Here is a 14,902-nt window from a genome sequence, read left to right as displayed (position 1 = left end):
TCTAGGAAGAATGGTTTTGCATTTTGCCTGTGGTACAGTCTCATTCGTTGTCGATTTGTGATTAAATCAACTGCAAACACAAAATGAAGGGTATTTCCAAAAGTCATTCACCCAGTGAAATGGTCTGACACTCGCCTATTCAAAATACAAAATATGTGGAAAAGTGATATGTTCAATTGCTCACAGTTACTTCCATTAAAACCATGAAATGTATTTTTGCCTTTACCCCTCGTCATATGAAAACCGCTTTGACTGTATCCACAAAAAGGCAGTATATCAAATCCCATCCCCTTTCCTTTATTCTCCTTCTTGCAGGTTGAAGTAGGTGCTGTTTGTGTCTGTCAGGATTAGAGAGTTGCGCGGGGACAGAAATCCCACCCATCCCCGCCCGTCCCCGCCAGGATCCTCTCCGTCTCCACCCGTCCCCGCAAGGAATTACCTCCATCCCCACCCGTCCCCATAAAAAGCAGTAATTACTTCTGACAGGATCATCAATTCCAAAGTTTCTTTTGTGTTTGCGCTGCTGTTTTCCAAGTGGAATCTCTTTGGTGGAACCTTTTTTTTGTTTTCTGTTCAGGTAATTAACTTATAAACCCCTTCTTTTACTATGACTGACATGTCCATTATATTATATGGACGAACCCTGCTTCCAAAGCCTTCTATCCCCGTGGGAGTCCCGTTGGCTAGAGGGGGGTCCCCATGGGAGTCCCGTGAGCCAGAGGGGGGTCCCTGTGGGAGACCCGTGGGTTGAGGGGGGATTCCTGCGGGACTCCCGCGGGAACCACGGGATTCCCACGATCCCCGTTCCCGTGCAAACCTCTAGTCAGGATCTGTTGTTTTGTTTTGACTGTAGCTGCTTTTTGCTATCCTAGAGGTGACCACCTAGTCTTGCCTTAATGGTTAGACTAGCACTGACTTACTGTATTGACTTGATATACCGCCTTACATATAAATAACCGAAGTGATTTACCATAAACATCAAAGGAAATAAAATACAGTTTAAAACAAGAATAAATATATAAAACCCCTCTTTTCCCGTATTTCCCAAGGTTTTTTTTTGGGTGTTCAGTATGAAAATGTTGATGTTTTGATGCTGGGTTTCCTTTGGAGCGTGACACTGAGACTTCATTGATCTCAATGATAAACAGTATTTGAGCTGATTTTGATACGGGTTTTTCATTCATTTTTGTATTGCTGGATTATTTGTACATAATAAAATGGAGTAACATACATTAAAACATACAGGACCTACTGGAACGATAGGATTAAAGAAATAAAATGACATTATAAAATAGGAAAGAGAGCCATATAGGGGAAAAACAAAAGGAAGGGAGATCCCATCTGATAACCAAAGCAGTACAGAATCTATGCAGATGATATACAATTTTTCTTTAAAACTGAGAAAACTATAGTCAAGAGTATCGATTTGCCATGTTGATACCTAAAAATCATTGGACAAATCATTTTGAGTTGTAATGTGAAAAAGCAAAGATACTTACCTGTAGCATGTATTCTCCGAAGACAACAGGCATATATTCTCACATGTGGGTGACATCATCAATGGAACTTGGTACAGACACTTCCATGCGGTGCCTTCATTAAGGACCTCCATTTTTTTTCTCAGGCTGACAATTAACCTGAAACATCCTGCTACCTGGATAATCCAGTCTATAATTACTTGGATGTTATCCAGCAAGTCAGCTATCAGTGCACAGTCATCTGCACACATTTGATATAATTTTGAATGTCTCTATGGCTCTTTCTAAAAGCCTACCTATTTGAAGCTGCGATTAAATCTTAACCCTACCAAAATATCTCCCTGTCATCCCCTCTTGCAGTGAGAGGCACGTCTTGTAGGCAGCCGGTGCCAGCACCTCTCCTTCTCTCTGGCCCTCTTCTCCGCTGGCACCCCACACTGGTGTCTGGAGGACCTTCGTACATGTGTGGACATCGACGTGACATCTTCATGTCAATGCCCGTACACTTCCGGATGCCTCGATCCGCGGCCACTACGTTTAGTGTGCTGCGGCTTGAGAAAGTTTGAGGGATACTGTCCTATGTGATTCCACCTCATTAGCCCCTCTCATCTAATTTCCTATATGTTCTGGCCCCCCTTTTGTCCTGTATCTCTGTCATAATTAGGTTGTAAGCTCTTCTGACCAGGGACTGTCTTTTGCATGTACAATGTGCAGTGCTGCGTGCATCTGGTAGTGCTATAGAAATAATAAGTTGTTGACTTTTATGTAATGAAGCCTGAGTACAAGTGCATGCATTAAGAAAACATTCTTATATTCTGCAATTACTGTGGTATATAAAATCCCACCCCCTTAAAGTTCTATGTGGATAACAATATTTAAGAAGCCAGGCAGTCCCTGCAAATTAGAATCAAACTGAGTAAGACCAAAGGACCATCTAGTCCAGCATCCTGTTTCCACACAAGGTCCTGGCACGATCTCAGAAGCAAGATTCAATATTAGATTTTAAAAAGTCCTATTAATGCCAGATGCAGTATGTTAATGTAATGGATACTAAAAGGATCTGTGTTAAGACGGAATGTACACCAAAATCTGAGCAGAAAATGTGTGCCACTGCTAATCTTAACAAAACCCAAAATCAGGGAGTAGGGATGGACCACAGGCCTTTCACACATACAATAACTCTAGAAGTCGCAGTTTCAAATCTTTTATTAGCCAGTAATTCAGTAGTCAAAGGCAAAGGAGAAATAATAATGGTCACCAAAGGATAACACTAGATGACCTGAAGGATCTCACATTGGAATGCCTGCCTCAGGGGGTCATGATATCTGATCAAAATTAGATAACCAAATCTCCAATCTACTGATAACAACCCCAGACTACAAGATGTTCAGAAAGGAAATAAAAACTATAGTCTTCAAGAAATCCCTGAAAAAGACTTAACAGCACGAATACCTTCCTTCTTCCCCTTAACTCACTTATACTACCTGATCTACTCTTTGGAAATGACCTCTTTCTATAACTCTTTTGTAATCCACCTTTGGAATAGAAATCTCTAATAAAAACAACTCACTGGTGCTGTACCATCCTTTAGCCAAAGAGCATCAGTATAGGAGCTTCCCACGTTTTTACATTGGGAAGTGTTTTAAAATAATAGTGAAGTTTAAAAAAGGGAGTGGGGGTGGCTGGATCCTTAAAGAGCTCCAATAGTTTTGCAAAAGGCTTCTGTATTGCACAGTCACAACCTTTCCTGTTTTAAATGCCAAGTCATAGACGTGCAAAACTTGCACGTGCAAACGGTCTTAGCTCTGCGAAACGTGGGCACAGGTTAGAGTCTCACTTCCTGGTTCCGAGACGTCGCTGCAATCACGTGATCTCTATAGTAGACTTCAGTGAATGAAAGCTTTCTTTGAGTCACGTGACCATCTTCCGCTCTCCTGTCACTCTCCCAACCCCGGTCCAAGCGCTTCGCCAATCAGAACACGCCTAGTAGGAGGCCCCTGCGTGGTGAATGCTTATTGGCCCTCGGCCGCGAGCCAAATGCCCAATAATGTTCAGCCATCTGGGAAGAGGCGGGGAGTCCGGGTCCCGAGAAACCTGCTCGGCATAGGGAGCGGCCACTCAGCGTGCGAGTCGCCCGTCTCGACCAATGGCGTGCGGGGAAACAGTGACGTAGCGGCGGGCATAGTTGGGTTGAGCGGACGCTGGCGTTATAAAGGCTGCGAGAAGCCGGCGCCGCCTCCCATAGCTCCGTCGCCTTCTCGAGATCTGGACGCGACTCTCTGTCCTAACGGCGGAGCTGCCATGATCGCCCGGCTCGCACTGCGCCTTCTCCCGGCTTTAGTCGCGGCCCACGCCGCCGTCTACTTCAAGGAGGAGTTCAGCGACGGAGGTACAGTGAGCGACGGCTGGGGAGAGCAGCGGTATAGTGAGCGACATGGTGGGGGGGGGAGAGAGCAGAACATTAGAGGGAAAAAGGGGGGAGAGCAGCGTTATAGTGAGCGACATGGTGGGGGGGGAGAGAGCAGAACATTAGAGGGAAAAAGGGGGGAGAGCAGCGTTATAGTGAGCGACATGGTGGGGGGGGAGAGAGCAGAACATTAGAGGGAAAAAGGGGGGAGAGCAGCGTTATAGTGAGCGACATGGTGGGGGGGGGGAGAGCAGAACATTAGAGGGAAAAAGGGGGGAGAGCAGCGTTATAGTGAGCGACATGGTGGGGGGGGAGAGAGCAGAACATTAGAGGGAAAAAGGGGGGGAGAGCAGCGTTATAGTGAGCGACATGGTGGGGGGGGAGACAGAGCAGAACATTAGAGGGAAAAAGGGGGGGAGAGCAGAGTTATAGTGAGCGACATGGTGGGGGGGAGAGCAGAACATTAGAGGGAAAAAGGGGGGAGAGCAGCGTTATAGTGAGCGACATGGTGGGGGGGAGAGCAGAACATTAGAGGGAAAAAGGGGGGGAGAGCAGCGTTATAGTGAGCGACGTGGTGGGGGGGGGAGAGCAGAACATTAGAGGGAAAAAGGGGGGAGAGCAGCGTTATAGTGAGCGACATGGTGGGGGGGGGGAGCAGAACATTAGAGGGAAAAAGGGGGAGAGCAGCGTTATAGTGAGCGACATGGTGGAGGGGGAGAGAGCAGAACATTAGAGGGAAAAGGGGAGAGCAGCGTTATAGTGAGCGACATGGGGGGGGGGGAGAGCAGAACATTAGAGGGAAAAAGGGGGGAGAGCAGCGTTATAGTGAGCGACATGGTGGGGGGGGGAGCAGAACATTAGAGGGAAAAAGGGGGAGAGCAGCGTTATAGTGAGCGACATGGTGGAGGGGGAGAGAGCAGAACATTAGAGGGAAAAGGGGAGAGCAGCGTTATAGTGAGCGACGTGGTGGGGGGGGGAGAGCAGAACATTAGAGGGAAAAAGGGGGGAGAGCAGCGTTATAGTGAGCGACATGGTGGGGGGGGGAGCAGAACATTAGAGGGAAAAAGGGGGAGAGCAGCGTTATAGTGAGCGACATGGTGGAGGGGGAGAGAGCAGAACATTAGAGGGAAAAGGGGAGAGCAGCGTTATAGTGAGCGACATGGGGGGGGGGAGAGCAGAACATTAGAGGGAAAAAGGGGGGGAGAGCAGCGTTATAGTGAGCGACATGGTGGAGGGGGAGAGAGCAGAACATTAGAGGGAAAAGGGGGGAGAGCAGCGTTATAGTGAGCGACATGGGGGGGGGAGAGCAGAACATTAGAGGGAAAAAGGGGGGGAGAGCAGCGTTATAGTGAGCGACATGGTGGAGGGGGAGAGAGCAGAACATTAGAGGGAAAAGGGGGGAGAGCAGCGTTATAGTGAGCGACATGGTGGAGGGGGAGAGAGCAGAACATTAGAGGGAAAAGGGGGGAGAGCAGCGTTATAGTGAGCGACATGGTGGGGGGGGGAGAGCAGAACATTAGAGGGAAAAAGGGGAGAGCAGCGTTATAGTGAGCGACATGGTGGGGGGGGAGAGAGAGCAGAACATTAGAGGGAAAAAGGGGAGAGCAGCGTTATAGTGAGCGACATGGTGGGGGGGGAGAGCAGAACATTAGAGGGAAAAAGGGGGGGAGAGCAGCGTTATAGTGAGCGACATGGTGGGGGGGAGAGCAGAACATTAGAGGGAAAAAGGGGGGGAGAGCAGCGTTATAGTGAGCGACATGGTGGGGGGGAGAGCAGAACATTAGAGGGAAAAAGGGGGAGAGAGCAGCGTTACATTGAGCACTGAGCAACATGGGGGGAGAGCAGCATTATTGGGAGGGATGATGGGGTGGAGAACTGTATTGAGGGACAAGTGGGAGAGCAGTGTTATTGTGAGCGATATGGGGAGACGGAGTAGAGGGCTGTTGTGAGGGACGGGGGGGGGGATTGCAGCGTTAATAGTGGGGGACGGGGTAGGGAGCTGTAGTGAGGGATGGGTGGGAGAGCAGTGTTAGTGTGATATGGGGGCAGAGCAGCATTATAATGAGGGATTGGGAGGGAAGCAGAGCATTAGAGGGAGAACAGTATTGAGTGATATGGGGGTACAGCAGCGTTATAGTGAGGGATGGGGAGAGGGTAGACTGCTGTAGTGAGCAGAGCACTAGAGGGAAAAGGGAGAGAAGCATTGTGAGGGGGGGGAGTGGCATTATAGCGAGGGATGGGGAGAAACGGCAAAGTGTTATAGAGGAGACGGGCTATAGAGCTGTAGTGAGGGATGATAGGTGGGAAAGCAGAGCGTTATAGTGAGATTGGGGTGGAGTATTATTGCGAGCCATATGGAGGGAGAGCATACTTCCTTCATTCCTTCTTTATTATCCTGGGCTTCCCTTCTCCCTTTTATGCTTCTAACTGGCACTTTCTCAGTACATCTAAACATGACGCCCATTCTTTTTCCAGGCTTGTCTCTCTTCTTCGGTGGTTTTAACTGTCAGTCTCATTACATCACTCCATGTCTGTTCTAGGATCTATCTACCTTCCAAAATTTTGGCTGTGGCCCCACCACCTGGCTTCTCCACTCTCTCTCATCACATTTCTCAATTACCTAATACCTACTTCCAAAATTTGGAACCCTGATCTTTTTTTCTCCTGGGCTTCCCCTCCTGCTCTTTTTCAGACTCATCACTTCTTTCCTTGTCTAAATGTCCTTTTAAAAACTTGATCTGCTCCTTTCTGAAATATGGAATAAAGTAATGTAATGTAATTTATTTCTTATATACCGCTACATCCGTTAGGTTCTAAGCGGTTTACAGAAAATATACATTAAAATTAGAAATAAGAAAGGTACTTGAAAAATTCCCTTACTGTCCCGAAGGCTCACAATCTAACTAAAGTACCTGGAGGGTAATAGAGAAGTGAAAAGTAGAGTTAGAGGAAAAATAAAAATAAAATAAAAAATTCTGGAGAAATTTAAATGATAGAAATAGAACAAAACAAAGACAAAAGGCAAAACAATAGATAAGATTAAAGTCCCTCCTCCCTCAAGTTGCTGTCTGAATCCCGGGGGGTGAGTGAGTTTCAGAAGAATCATTGATTAGAAATGAGGTTGTCCATTGAGATATTTGAGACCACACTACAACTCCCAGAACACCGTGAGGTGGGATTAAAAGCTGGGAAATCACTCAACATGAATTACAACTGATGTCCAAGGTTAGGATATATTTTTCAGGAAGAGTGTAAACTCAAATAATGGAGGGAGCCAGGGACTAGTGTCAGTCTTAGGGTGGCCAGAGTCTCGAGGGCCACAACCCAGTTGGGTTTTCAAGATATGCACAATGAATATGCATGACATCAATTTGCATGCAATGGAAGAAATGCATTTATATCAATCTCAGCCATGTTCCTTGAGGAAGTCTTGAAAATTAAGACTGGATCGTGGCCCTCAAGACTTTGCCTTCCCACTCATGGTCTGTTTCAATAGTAAAAAGTAAAGTGTGTTCACGCCAAAATCCTCCTGATTACTGCAGTGAATTGGTGCATGGTCAGTGATCAGCTATTAAAGCATGTATTACAACGGGCAGGCCTAGATTGCCATTTGGGAATCATGTTCGATATCTGCTGTATGAGTAAGTTCAGCTAACTGTAGTACTGGTTCCCCGGGTAGTGTCTTCAGCCTTAAGCACATGCCATGACTTCTGCTTTTCATTTTTAGTCAAATCTCCATAACCACCTTTTCCAGTCAGGGTGCTCTGATTTCCTTAAGAGCCATGGCTTACATTGGCATGTGCAGCTTGAAGTGCTGGAAATTGGAGGGGGGGGGGGGTTGTGTGTTCATAAACTAGGCTCATCACTTCTACCCTGGCATTTTTGCAGATGGTTGGACCCAGCGCTGGGTGGAGTCTAAGCACAAGTCTGACTATGGCAAATTCACGCTGACTGCTGGCAAGTTCTATGGTGATGCAGAAAAGAGTAAAGGTGAGCTGGGTTGATAGAAACAAACTTTGCTTTTCCTGGTTCTAGTTTGCATTAACTGTATGTAAACTGCTGGCACTGAAGGGGCTGGTACCCTGAGCCAGCATTTGCACTTTCTTATCTCCTCCCAAACTTAACTTCAAACTTTTGCTGGCAAATAGCAGAAGGGCGTATATTCTGATCCTTGATAAGCTCTGCCAGAAAAACCCCATAGGAAGATGGAGCAGAAGGAAAGCTCTACAGCTGCAATAGGCAGCATGTATGAAATTTAGTGCTTCATGATCCTGCCCTAAAAGGTGGTTGGTTCCTCCTGAGCAGATAAAGCAATACTAGTTCTGTCCTGGATCCTCTAATGCACCTAAGGTCTTGTCTGTGTCTTACTTCATATAAAATCTACATCTTTCGTTTACAGGTATTCAGACAAGCCAGGGTGGTCATTTCTATGCCCAGTCTGCAAGATTTGAGCCATTCAGCAACAAGGACAAAACCCTGGTCATCCAGTTCACAGTGAAACACGAGCAGAGCATAGACTGTGGAGGAGGCTACATTAAGCTCTTCCCTTCCAGCCTGGATCAGTCAGACATGCATGGAGAATCTGAGTACAACATTATGTTTGGTGAGCCCCTTTTCCTGCTAGGATGATATGCAGAGCCCAGAATGCTTGCTTTGTAGCTGTCCTTGGATAGTCAGCTAAGATGCAGCTTCAAGTCTGAATTTTGCGGTTTACCTTACAGTACTTGTTTGTGGTTAGTGATGCTTAACCAGTTAATCAGCAGGTGGTCACAGTCTTTACCATAAGCTGCCTAAGCAGCATCTTTTCTGTTTGTTGTGAGCACACCAGCAGAATGTGTTCTGTTTAAGTCCTAAAGTGCACTGTCATAGTCCCTTAAAGGCTAACACTTCATTTCCTGCTTTCCCAGGCCCTGACATTTGTGGTCCTCCAACCAAGAAAGTGCATGTGATCTTCAGTTACAATGGGAAGAATGTGCAGATTAACAAGGACATCAGATGCAAGGTGAGGGGGTCAGCTGTTACTTTGGAAGAAGAGAATGGGGGATTGAAATGTTGTCTCAGTGGTGGTATTCTCTTATCCCCAGGACGATGTACACACCCACTTGTACACCCTCATAGTTCGACCAGACAACACATACGAGGTGAAGATTGACAACAGCAAAGTGGAGTCAGGCAGCCTGGAAGATGACTGGGATTTCCTGCCTCCCAAGAAGATCAAGGATCCTGATGCCAAGAAGCCAGAGGACTGGGACGAGCGGGCCAAGATTGATGATCCAGAGGACACAAAGCCAGAGGTCAGTGTTAGCTTTCTAGCTGTTAGAACAAGAAAGTAGTAAAGAACCAACTGGACATCCAGTTTCCCAGTTAATTTTGAGGTACACTAAAGATATCCCAGTTGCTCTGCTGTCCTGGATGGATGGTATAAGTATGGACCTTAATGTGTCAGCATTTAGCCTTCCCTTAGTCTGCTGCCAGTGTGCTACTGTTATAGTGTGGGGCTGCCACCAGTGATGCATCCAGTGTGACCCAGTTGGGAGACTGGAGTTTCTGAAAGAGAGGTTCCTACCTGCTAATTTTCTTTCTTTTAGTCTCTCCAGACCGGTACAGTTCACTGATGGGTAATAGCTCACCATGACCAGCAGGTGGAGACTGAGACAAACTTTGGCTGTAGTACAAGTGGCTGTGCAGTCCATAATACCTCGGTCTGCTGAATAGCCAAGCAGAACTAATAAACTTAAGTGCTAACCATAACAGTAACAGCCCCAACAGGAGTAACAACTAACATAGCTATACTTTTGGAAATTGCATTTGAGAAGTACCTTCAGCAAACATCCCCACAGCTCGCCAGCTGAACCAAAAGCCGCTGTTCTTTTTTTCCCCAATTCTTTATTCTTTTTTTAAGTGTAACAGTAAATATATCATTTTATACTCAAATACCACACTTAATATTCAATTAATGTCCATTTCAGAATTAATCCCCCTCCCCCCTTAATCAGTCACAATTTTCAACACACAAAATATCTATCATGAACCTCGTATCTATATACCAAAATTCATTATCATACCAAATCCCTCCCCTCCCCAGATGTGCATTTTTAAAGGGAAAAAACAATCTTTAGACATTACAATATATTGTTAAAGGCTCAAATCTCCTGATGTTAAAGCGGCTGTTCTTTTAATTTCCCCTACCCTACTAAAAACACGAGATCCTGCAGAAAAAAACACACTCTTCACGCGAATCCTGAAAGAACAGACAGACTGGGTGGGGACTGTGCTGGTCTGGAGAGACAAAAGAGCAAATTAACAGGTAATAACCTAATTTCTCCTTCAGCGTCTCTCCAGACCGGCACAGTTCACTGATGGGACGTACCAAAGCAGTACCCATCATGGGTGCGACCCCCAAAGGGCTGCCGCCACCAGAACACGCTCACTGAACACCACGTCCCGATGTGCCTGAACGTACACATGGTAGTTATGCACAAAGGAATGGAGAGCCAAACCGCAGCTTTACAGATATCCACTGGAGGCACAAGAGAAGACTCAGCCCAAGAAGCTGCCTGCCCCGAGTGGAATGAACCTTGAGAAAATCTGGAACAGGCTTCTGAAGAAGATATGCTGAAGCAATGGTCTCCTTGATCCAGTGTGCAATGGTAGCCTTGGAAGCACTATCCCCCTTAGAACCTGCTAAGAGGACCAAAAGATTATCTGATTTCCAGAATTCCTGGGTCTGCTAAACATAAGAAAGAAGGACCCGACAGACATCCAACTTGTGCAAAGTTTACCTCTGCTCCACAGAGCCCTCCTGACTACCCAAAACTTGGAGGACTACAGACTGGTTGACAGGAAAAGACGAAACCAACTTTGTCAGAAAAGAAGGAACCAGCCTCAGCACAACGCGCTCCCTAGAAAACTCTCAGGAAGGAATGGCCACCAGGAAGACTGCTTTAAGAGTACGGTCCTTCAATGAGCAAGTACCTATGGGCTCAAAGGGAGGGTGCAAGAGTACAGACAAGCCTAGATTGAGATCCCAGGCTGGAACCAATTTAGTTGCCTTCAAAAAGCAAATCACATCCAGAGATGTTAAATGCCTACCCTGCAGCAGACCATGAAACGCAGACAAAGCCGCAAGCTGAACCCAAAGAGGAGACCAAGCTAAACCCCTGTCCAGGCCATCCTGCAAGAATTCCAAGATGTGAGGCAAAGAAGTGCGAACAGAAATCATTCCACGCGCGGCACAACACTCCTCAAAGATACGCCAGACACGTACATAAGCCCAAGAAGTAGAAAGTCTCCGGGACCCCAAGAGAGTGGAGATCACCTTATCCGAATATCCTTTCTTACCTAGGTGTTTCCTTTCAAGAGCCAAGCCGTAAGAAAAAGGGACCCGGATCGCACATGGAATGGGATCCTGAGTCAGAAGGTCAGGCGAGAGGGGCAGTGGAAGAGAATATGCCACAAGAAGCCAAACCAGATCTGCATACCATGTGTGACGGGGTCAGTCCGGAGACACCGGAGACCCCCTGCTGACCAAGGCTACACCAGCTCATCCAGCCCTTCGGCCTGAACATCTCTGCGCCGACTGAAGAACCGTGGTGCTTTGGCATTGACACTCGTGGCCATCAGGCTCCCAAGCCTGAACAATCAACTCGAAGGCTGCGGGACCGAGACACCACTCTCCGGGATCTGCGAAAGTCCGCCTGGACATTCTCCACTCTTGCTATGTGGAAAGCTGAGATGTCCAGAAGACAAGTGCTCAGACTGAGCTGAGCTGGCTTGTGCCATGAGACTCCTGGTGAGCACAGGCCAGCCACATCGACCTCGCGTCTGGAGCACAATGAGCGCTTTTTTCCTTTCAAAGTGCTCATTGCGCAATATGCGAGTCAGCTAAAAGAAAAGTGCCGGTTAGCAATAAAAATAATAACATAATAATAATAAAATAATGTTATATTTAATGTGTTATATGAGAGTTAATCAAGTGTGTATTTATAAGTTCTTATGATTTTATCTAATACACTTGTAATATGCAAAAATGAATAAAGAATTTAAAACAGAAAAAAAAAATAACAACAGACAATTGAAGACTTCCAAAGGCATTTGCCTTGCCGGTATCAGTGGCAAGGCTTACAGCTGAGGCACCTCTAGAAAAATCTTGGGGAGGTGGAGGAAATGGGAGGAGGGACTTGACCCATCAAGTGTGACACCCCCTCCCCCCAAAGCTCAGTCTGGCACCAGACAGAGACAAGAAGGCCACTAAACTTCCAACAGCCCTAAACTAAACCAGGGAAGACTGCAACAGCTTATCACCACCTGCTGGAGACTGAGAACAGACTGAAGTATTAGGGCACTATACACCACTTGTTCTACAGCCAGCGTTTGTCTCCATCTGCTGGTCATGGTGAGCTGTGCCAGGTGGAATTGCAAGGTACCCATTCAGAACGTATTCAAGTTTTAAATGTATGATTTTAGGATTGGGACAAGGCTGAGCACATTCCTGATCCTGATGCTGTAAAACCAGAGGACTGGGATGAAGAAATGGACGGAGAGTGGGAACCTCCTATGATTCAGAACCCAGAGTATAAGGTGAGATTATACTGGTTTGACAGTAAGATTACATATGTAGCTTTTACTTTTCTGCAACTCTAATTTTAATTTATCCCAGGTATTGGTGTTTCCTTTGGCCTGCAGCTGGCCTTGGCTGTTTCATTTCTTTGGGATTGTATGCTGTCTTTTTGTAACCGCATGCTTCTCTTTCCAGGGTGAATGGAAGCCCCGTCAAATTGACAATCCTGATTACAAAGGAAAATGGGTGCACCCTGAAATTGATAACCCAGATTACAATCCAGATCTCAACTTGTACAAGTATGATGACCATGGTGTTATAGGCCTGGATCTCTGGCAGGTAGGAAGTTATTGCTCAAATCCCTCCTTGCACAACTATTTGCCAAAATTGCAAACAGAAAAGGGACTAGATCAGATGATGGGAGGCTAGAATTGGGAGACACAAGCTGAAGCAGAGTTTGACCTGTCTCCATTGTAATTTCAGGTGAAGCACGGCACAATATTTGACAACTTCCTGATCACAGATGATGAGAAATATGCAGAGGAGCATGGCAATGAAACATGGGGAGCCATAAAGGTATAGAAAATATTCCTGTAACAGCCTTATTCGTTACACTTTAGGAGTGAGGTTCATTCCTGCCCCGGAGAAGCATGCAAGAGTTGCTTTGATCTTTTCAAAAACATCTCGGGCCATCCAGTTTGAGTGATTCTTCACATCAAACTGGGTGCCAAGGCCCCTTTTCTTTCCTCCGTAAAGAATGAGAAACTATGAGCTGTTATAAGATTTTGCTCAGCTTTTTCTGCCCTCTTCTAGGATGCAGAAAAGAAAATGAAAGAGCAACAGGATGAGGAGGAAAGGAAAAAGCAGGAGGAAGAAGACAAGAAAAGGAAAGAGGAGGGTGGGGATGACGAAGCAGAAGAGGAGGAAGAGGAGGAGGATGACGACGAAGAAAAAGTGGAAATCATGGATACGGATATGGAGGAAGATGAGAAGACAATTAAAGATGAGCTCTAAGTGTGGTGAAGGGAATGTAGCAGCTAACTGAGCATGGCAAATTTGGGGAAAGAGAACAATGTCTCTATGAGACTCAAAGTATATATTTTTTACTGTCCTTTGTTTTAACCCCTTCTCTAAAGAATTTAGTGTTGACACCTGCAGTGACTGGCTGCCTGTCCTCCGGCAGCAGGACACTGATGGTATCACCATTGAGTGACAGAAAGGGGTGCTTTCCACACACTGCATTTTCCTGTATTACTTTCCCCTGTTTTCCAGACATACTAGATTTCCTTGTTACCCAGCGTTGGTGCTGTGGCCTGTTCCCCTTCCCTTTCAGTGGATCTTGCTCTTTTCAGGACTTGAGTTGTTAGGGAAACTGCTTCCCTGTATTTGCTTTAGACCAAGGGCACTGAAGGGAGGGTTCAGTATTCCGCATAGTGTTAATGGTTCTGAATCCAAAGGTTAAGTTGATGGGTGCTAATGCTGATCTGTGGGTTAATATTGCCAACTTAAGATGACAACTTGCATCTCTTTGGAACCAAAGTGCCCAGCAGTGTAAGTAATCCTGTCTCATGTGTATTGTTTCCACTCTAGCTGGGTGGAAAATGCTTTAGTGCCATTACTGGGGTAACCACTGTTACTGAAGACTGGAAGAGTAATTTATTCCACACGGAGCAGACTCTTGTTTAACTAGACCCTATGCTCTCCAAAATGGAACCCACCATTCTGTGAAAACTAATTGGGAACTGAATGTTCAGGCGGGGGTCTTGCTGTGTTCATCCAAACACTTCTGAATGTATGAATGGTGAAAATTTCTATTAAATTAAGTTGTCTACTCTTTTTGTGTAGCATGAGTTCATGTGGGTAGAAGGTTTCATTTAAAAAAGAGGTTCTCAACCAGTGTGTCTCCAAGAGGTGGGAGATGTAAACAAGCCTGTTAACTTTACAACCATCAGTGCCTGCCTGCAAGCAGAGCAGCAAATCTGTCTTATTCCTTCTGCAATCCCCCACCTGAGCACTGTATATTGATGCACCTTCTTGTCTAGTTTGTCTTGACTAGATTGTGAGCTCTTTTAATCAGGGACTGTCTATTTTTTTTTTTTTTTTTAAATTAGGTAATTATATTTACTGCCTATTAGAGAATGACACTGAAACAAATTTTTCCCTGTCCCTGCCCCATTCCTCTAAGCTCTGCCTTAACCGCACAAGCCTCAAACACTAATGATTTTAAAGTGTTTGAGGCTTATGCAGATGATGGAGCTGACAGGAAAATGAGTTCCTGCGGGGACGGGAAAAACTTGTCCCTGTCATTCTCTACTGCCTGTCAAGGCTATCTAAACAGTTTATAATCGGATACCCCAAGCATTTTCCCATCTGTCCCAGTGGGCTTACAGCTAAAAATGTTGCAGACCTGTCCATAGATTCTGAGTAGCATATGTACAGGGTTTTCCATTGCTTCAC

The 14,902-nt window shown here is 45.9% G+C and overlaps 1 protein-coding gene across 1 annotated transcript; it reads left to right on the top strand.

Annotated features, from left to right (window-relative positions):
• The first annotated feature begins 3,707 nt into the window (after positions 1-3,707).
• On the top strand, positions 3,708-14,279 carry CALR (calreticulin). The gene is made up of 9 exons (XM_033925260.1): positions 3,708-3,867; positions 7,774-7,875; positions 8,285-8,488; positions 8,793-8,887; positions 8,970-9,179; positions 12,352-12,465; positions 12,641-12,784; positions 12,929-13,021; positions 13,259-14,279. Exons 1-9 carry the CDS (start codon positions 3,780-3,782, stop codon positions 13,457-13,459), a joined length of 1,251 nt encoding a protein of 416 aa, XP_033781151.1. The 5' UTR covers positions 3,708-3,779; the 3' UTR covers positions 13,460-14,279.
• The last annotated feature ends 623 nt before the right edge of the window (positions 14,280-14,902 follow it).

This window comes from Geotrypetes seraphini, chromosome 16, assembly GCF_902459505.1.
Source record: "Geotrypetes seraphini chromosome 16, aGeoSer1.1, whole genome shotgun sequence".
Classification (NCBI taxonomy): Eukaryota; Metazoa; Chordata; class Amphibia; order Gymnophiona; family Dermophiidae; genus Geotrypetes; species Geotrypetes seraphini.
The sequence above is the reverse complement of the archived record's forward strand: the minus strand, read 5'-3'. Positions and strand labels throughout refer to the sequence as shown.

What these genes read in the sequence shown, in the direction of transcription:
- CALR (XM_033925260.1), top strand. Translation starts at nt 3,780, where the DNA reads ATGATCGCCCGGCTCGCACTGCGCCTTCTCCCGGCTTTAGTCGCGGCC. An exon ending in TTCAGAACCCAGAGTATAAG is followed by an intron (nt 12,466 to 12,640) that starts GTGAGATTATAC and finishes TTCTCTTTCCAG; the next exon opens with GGTGAATGGAAGCCCCGTCA. An exon ending in TAGGCCTGGATCTCTGGCAG is followed by an intron (nt 12,785 to 12,928) that starts GTAGGAAGTTAT and finishes TTGTAATTTCAG; the next exon opens with GTGAAGCACGGCACAATATT.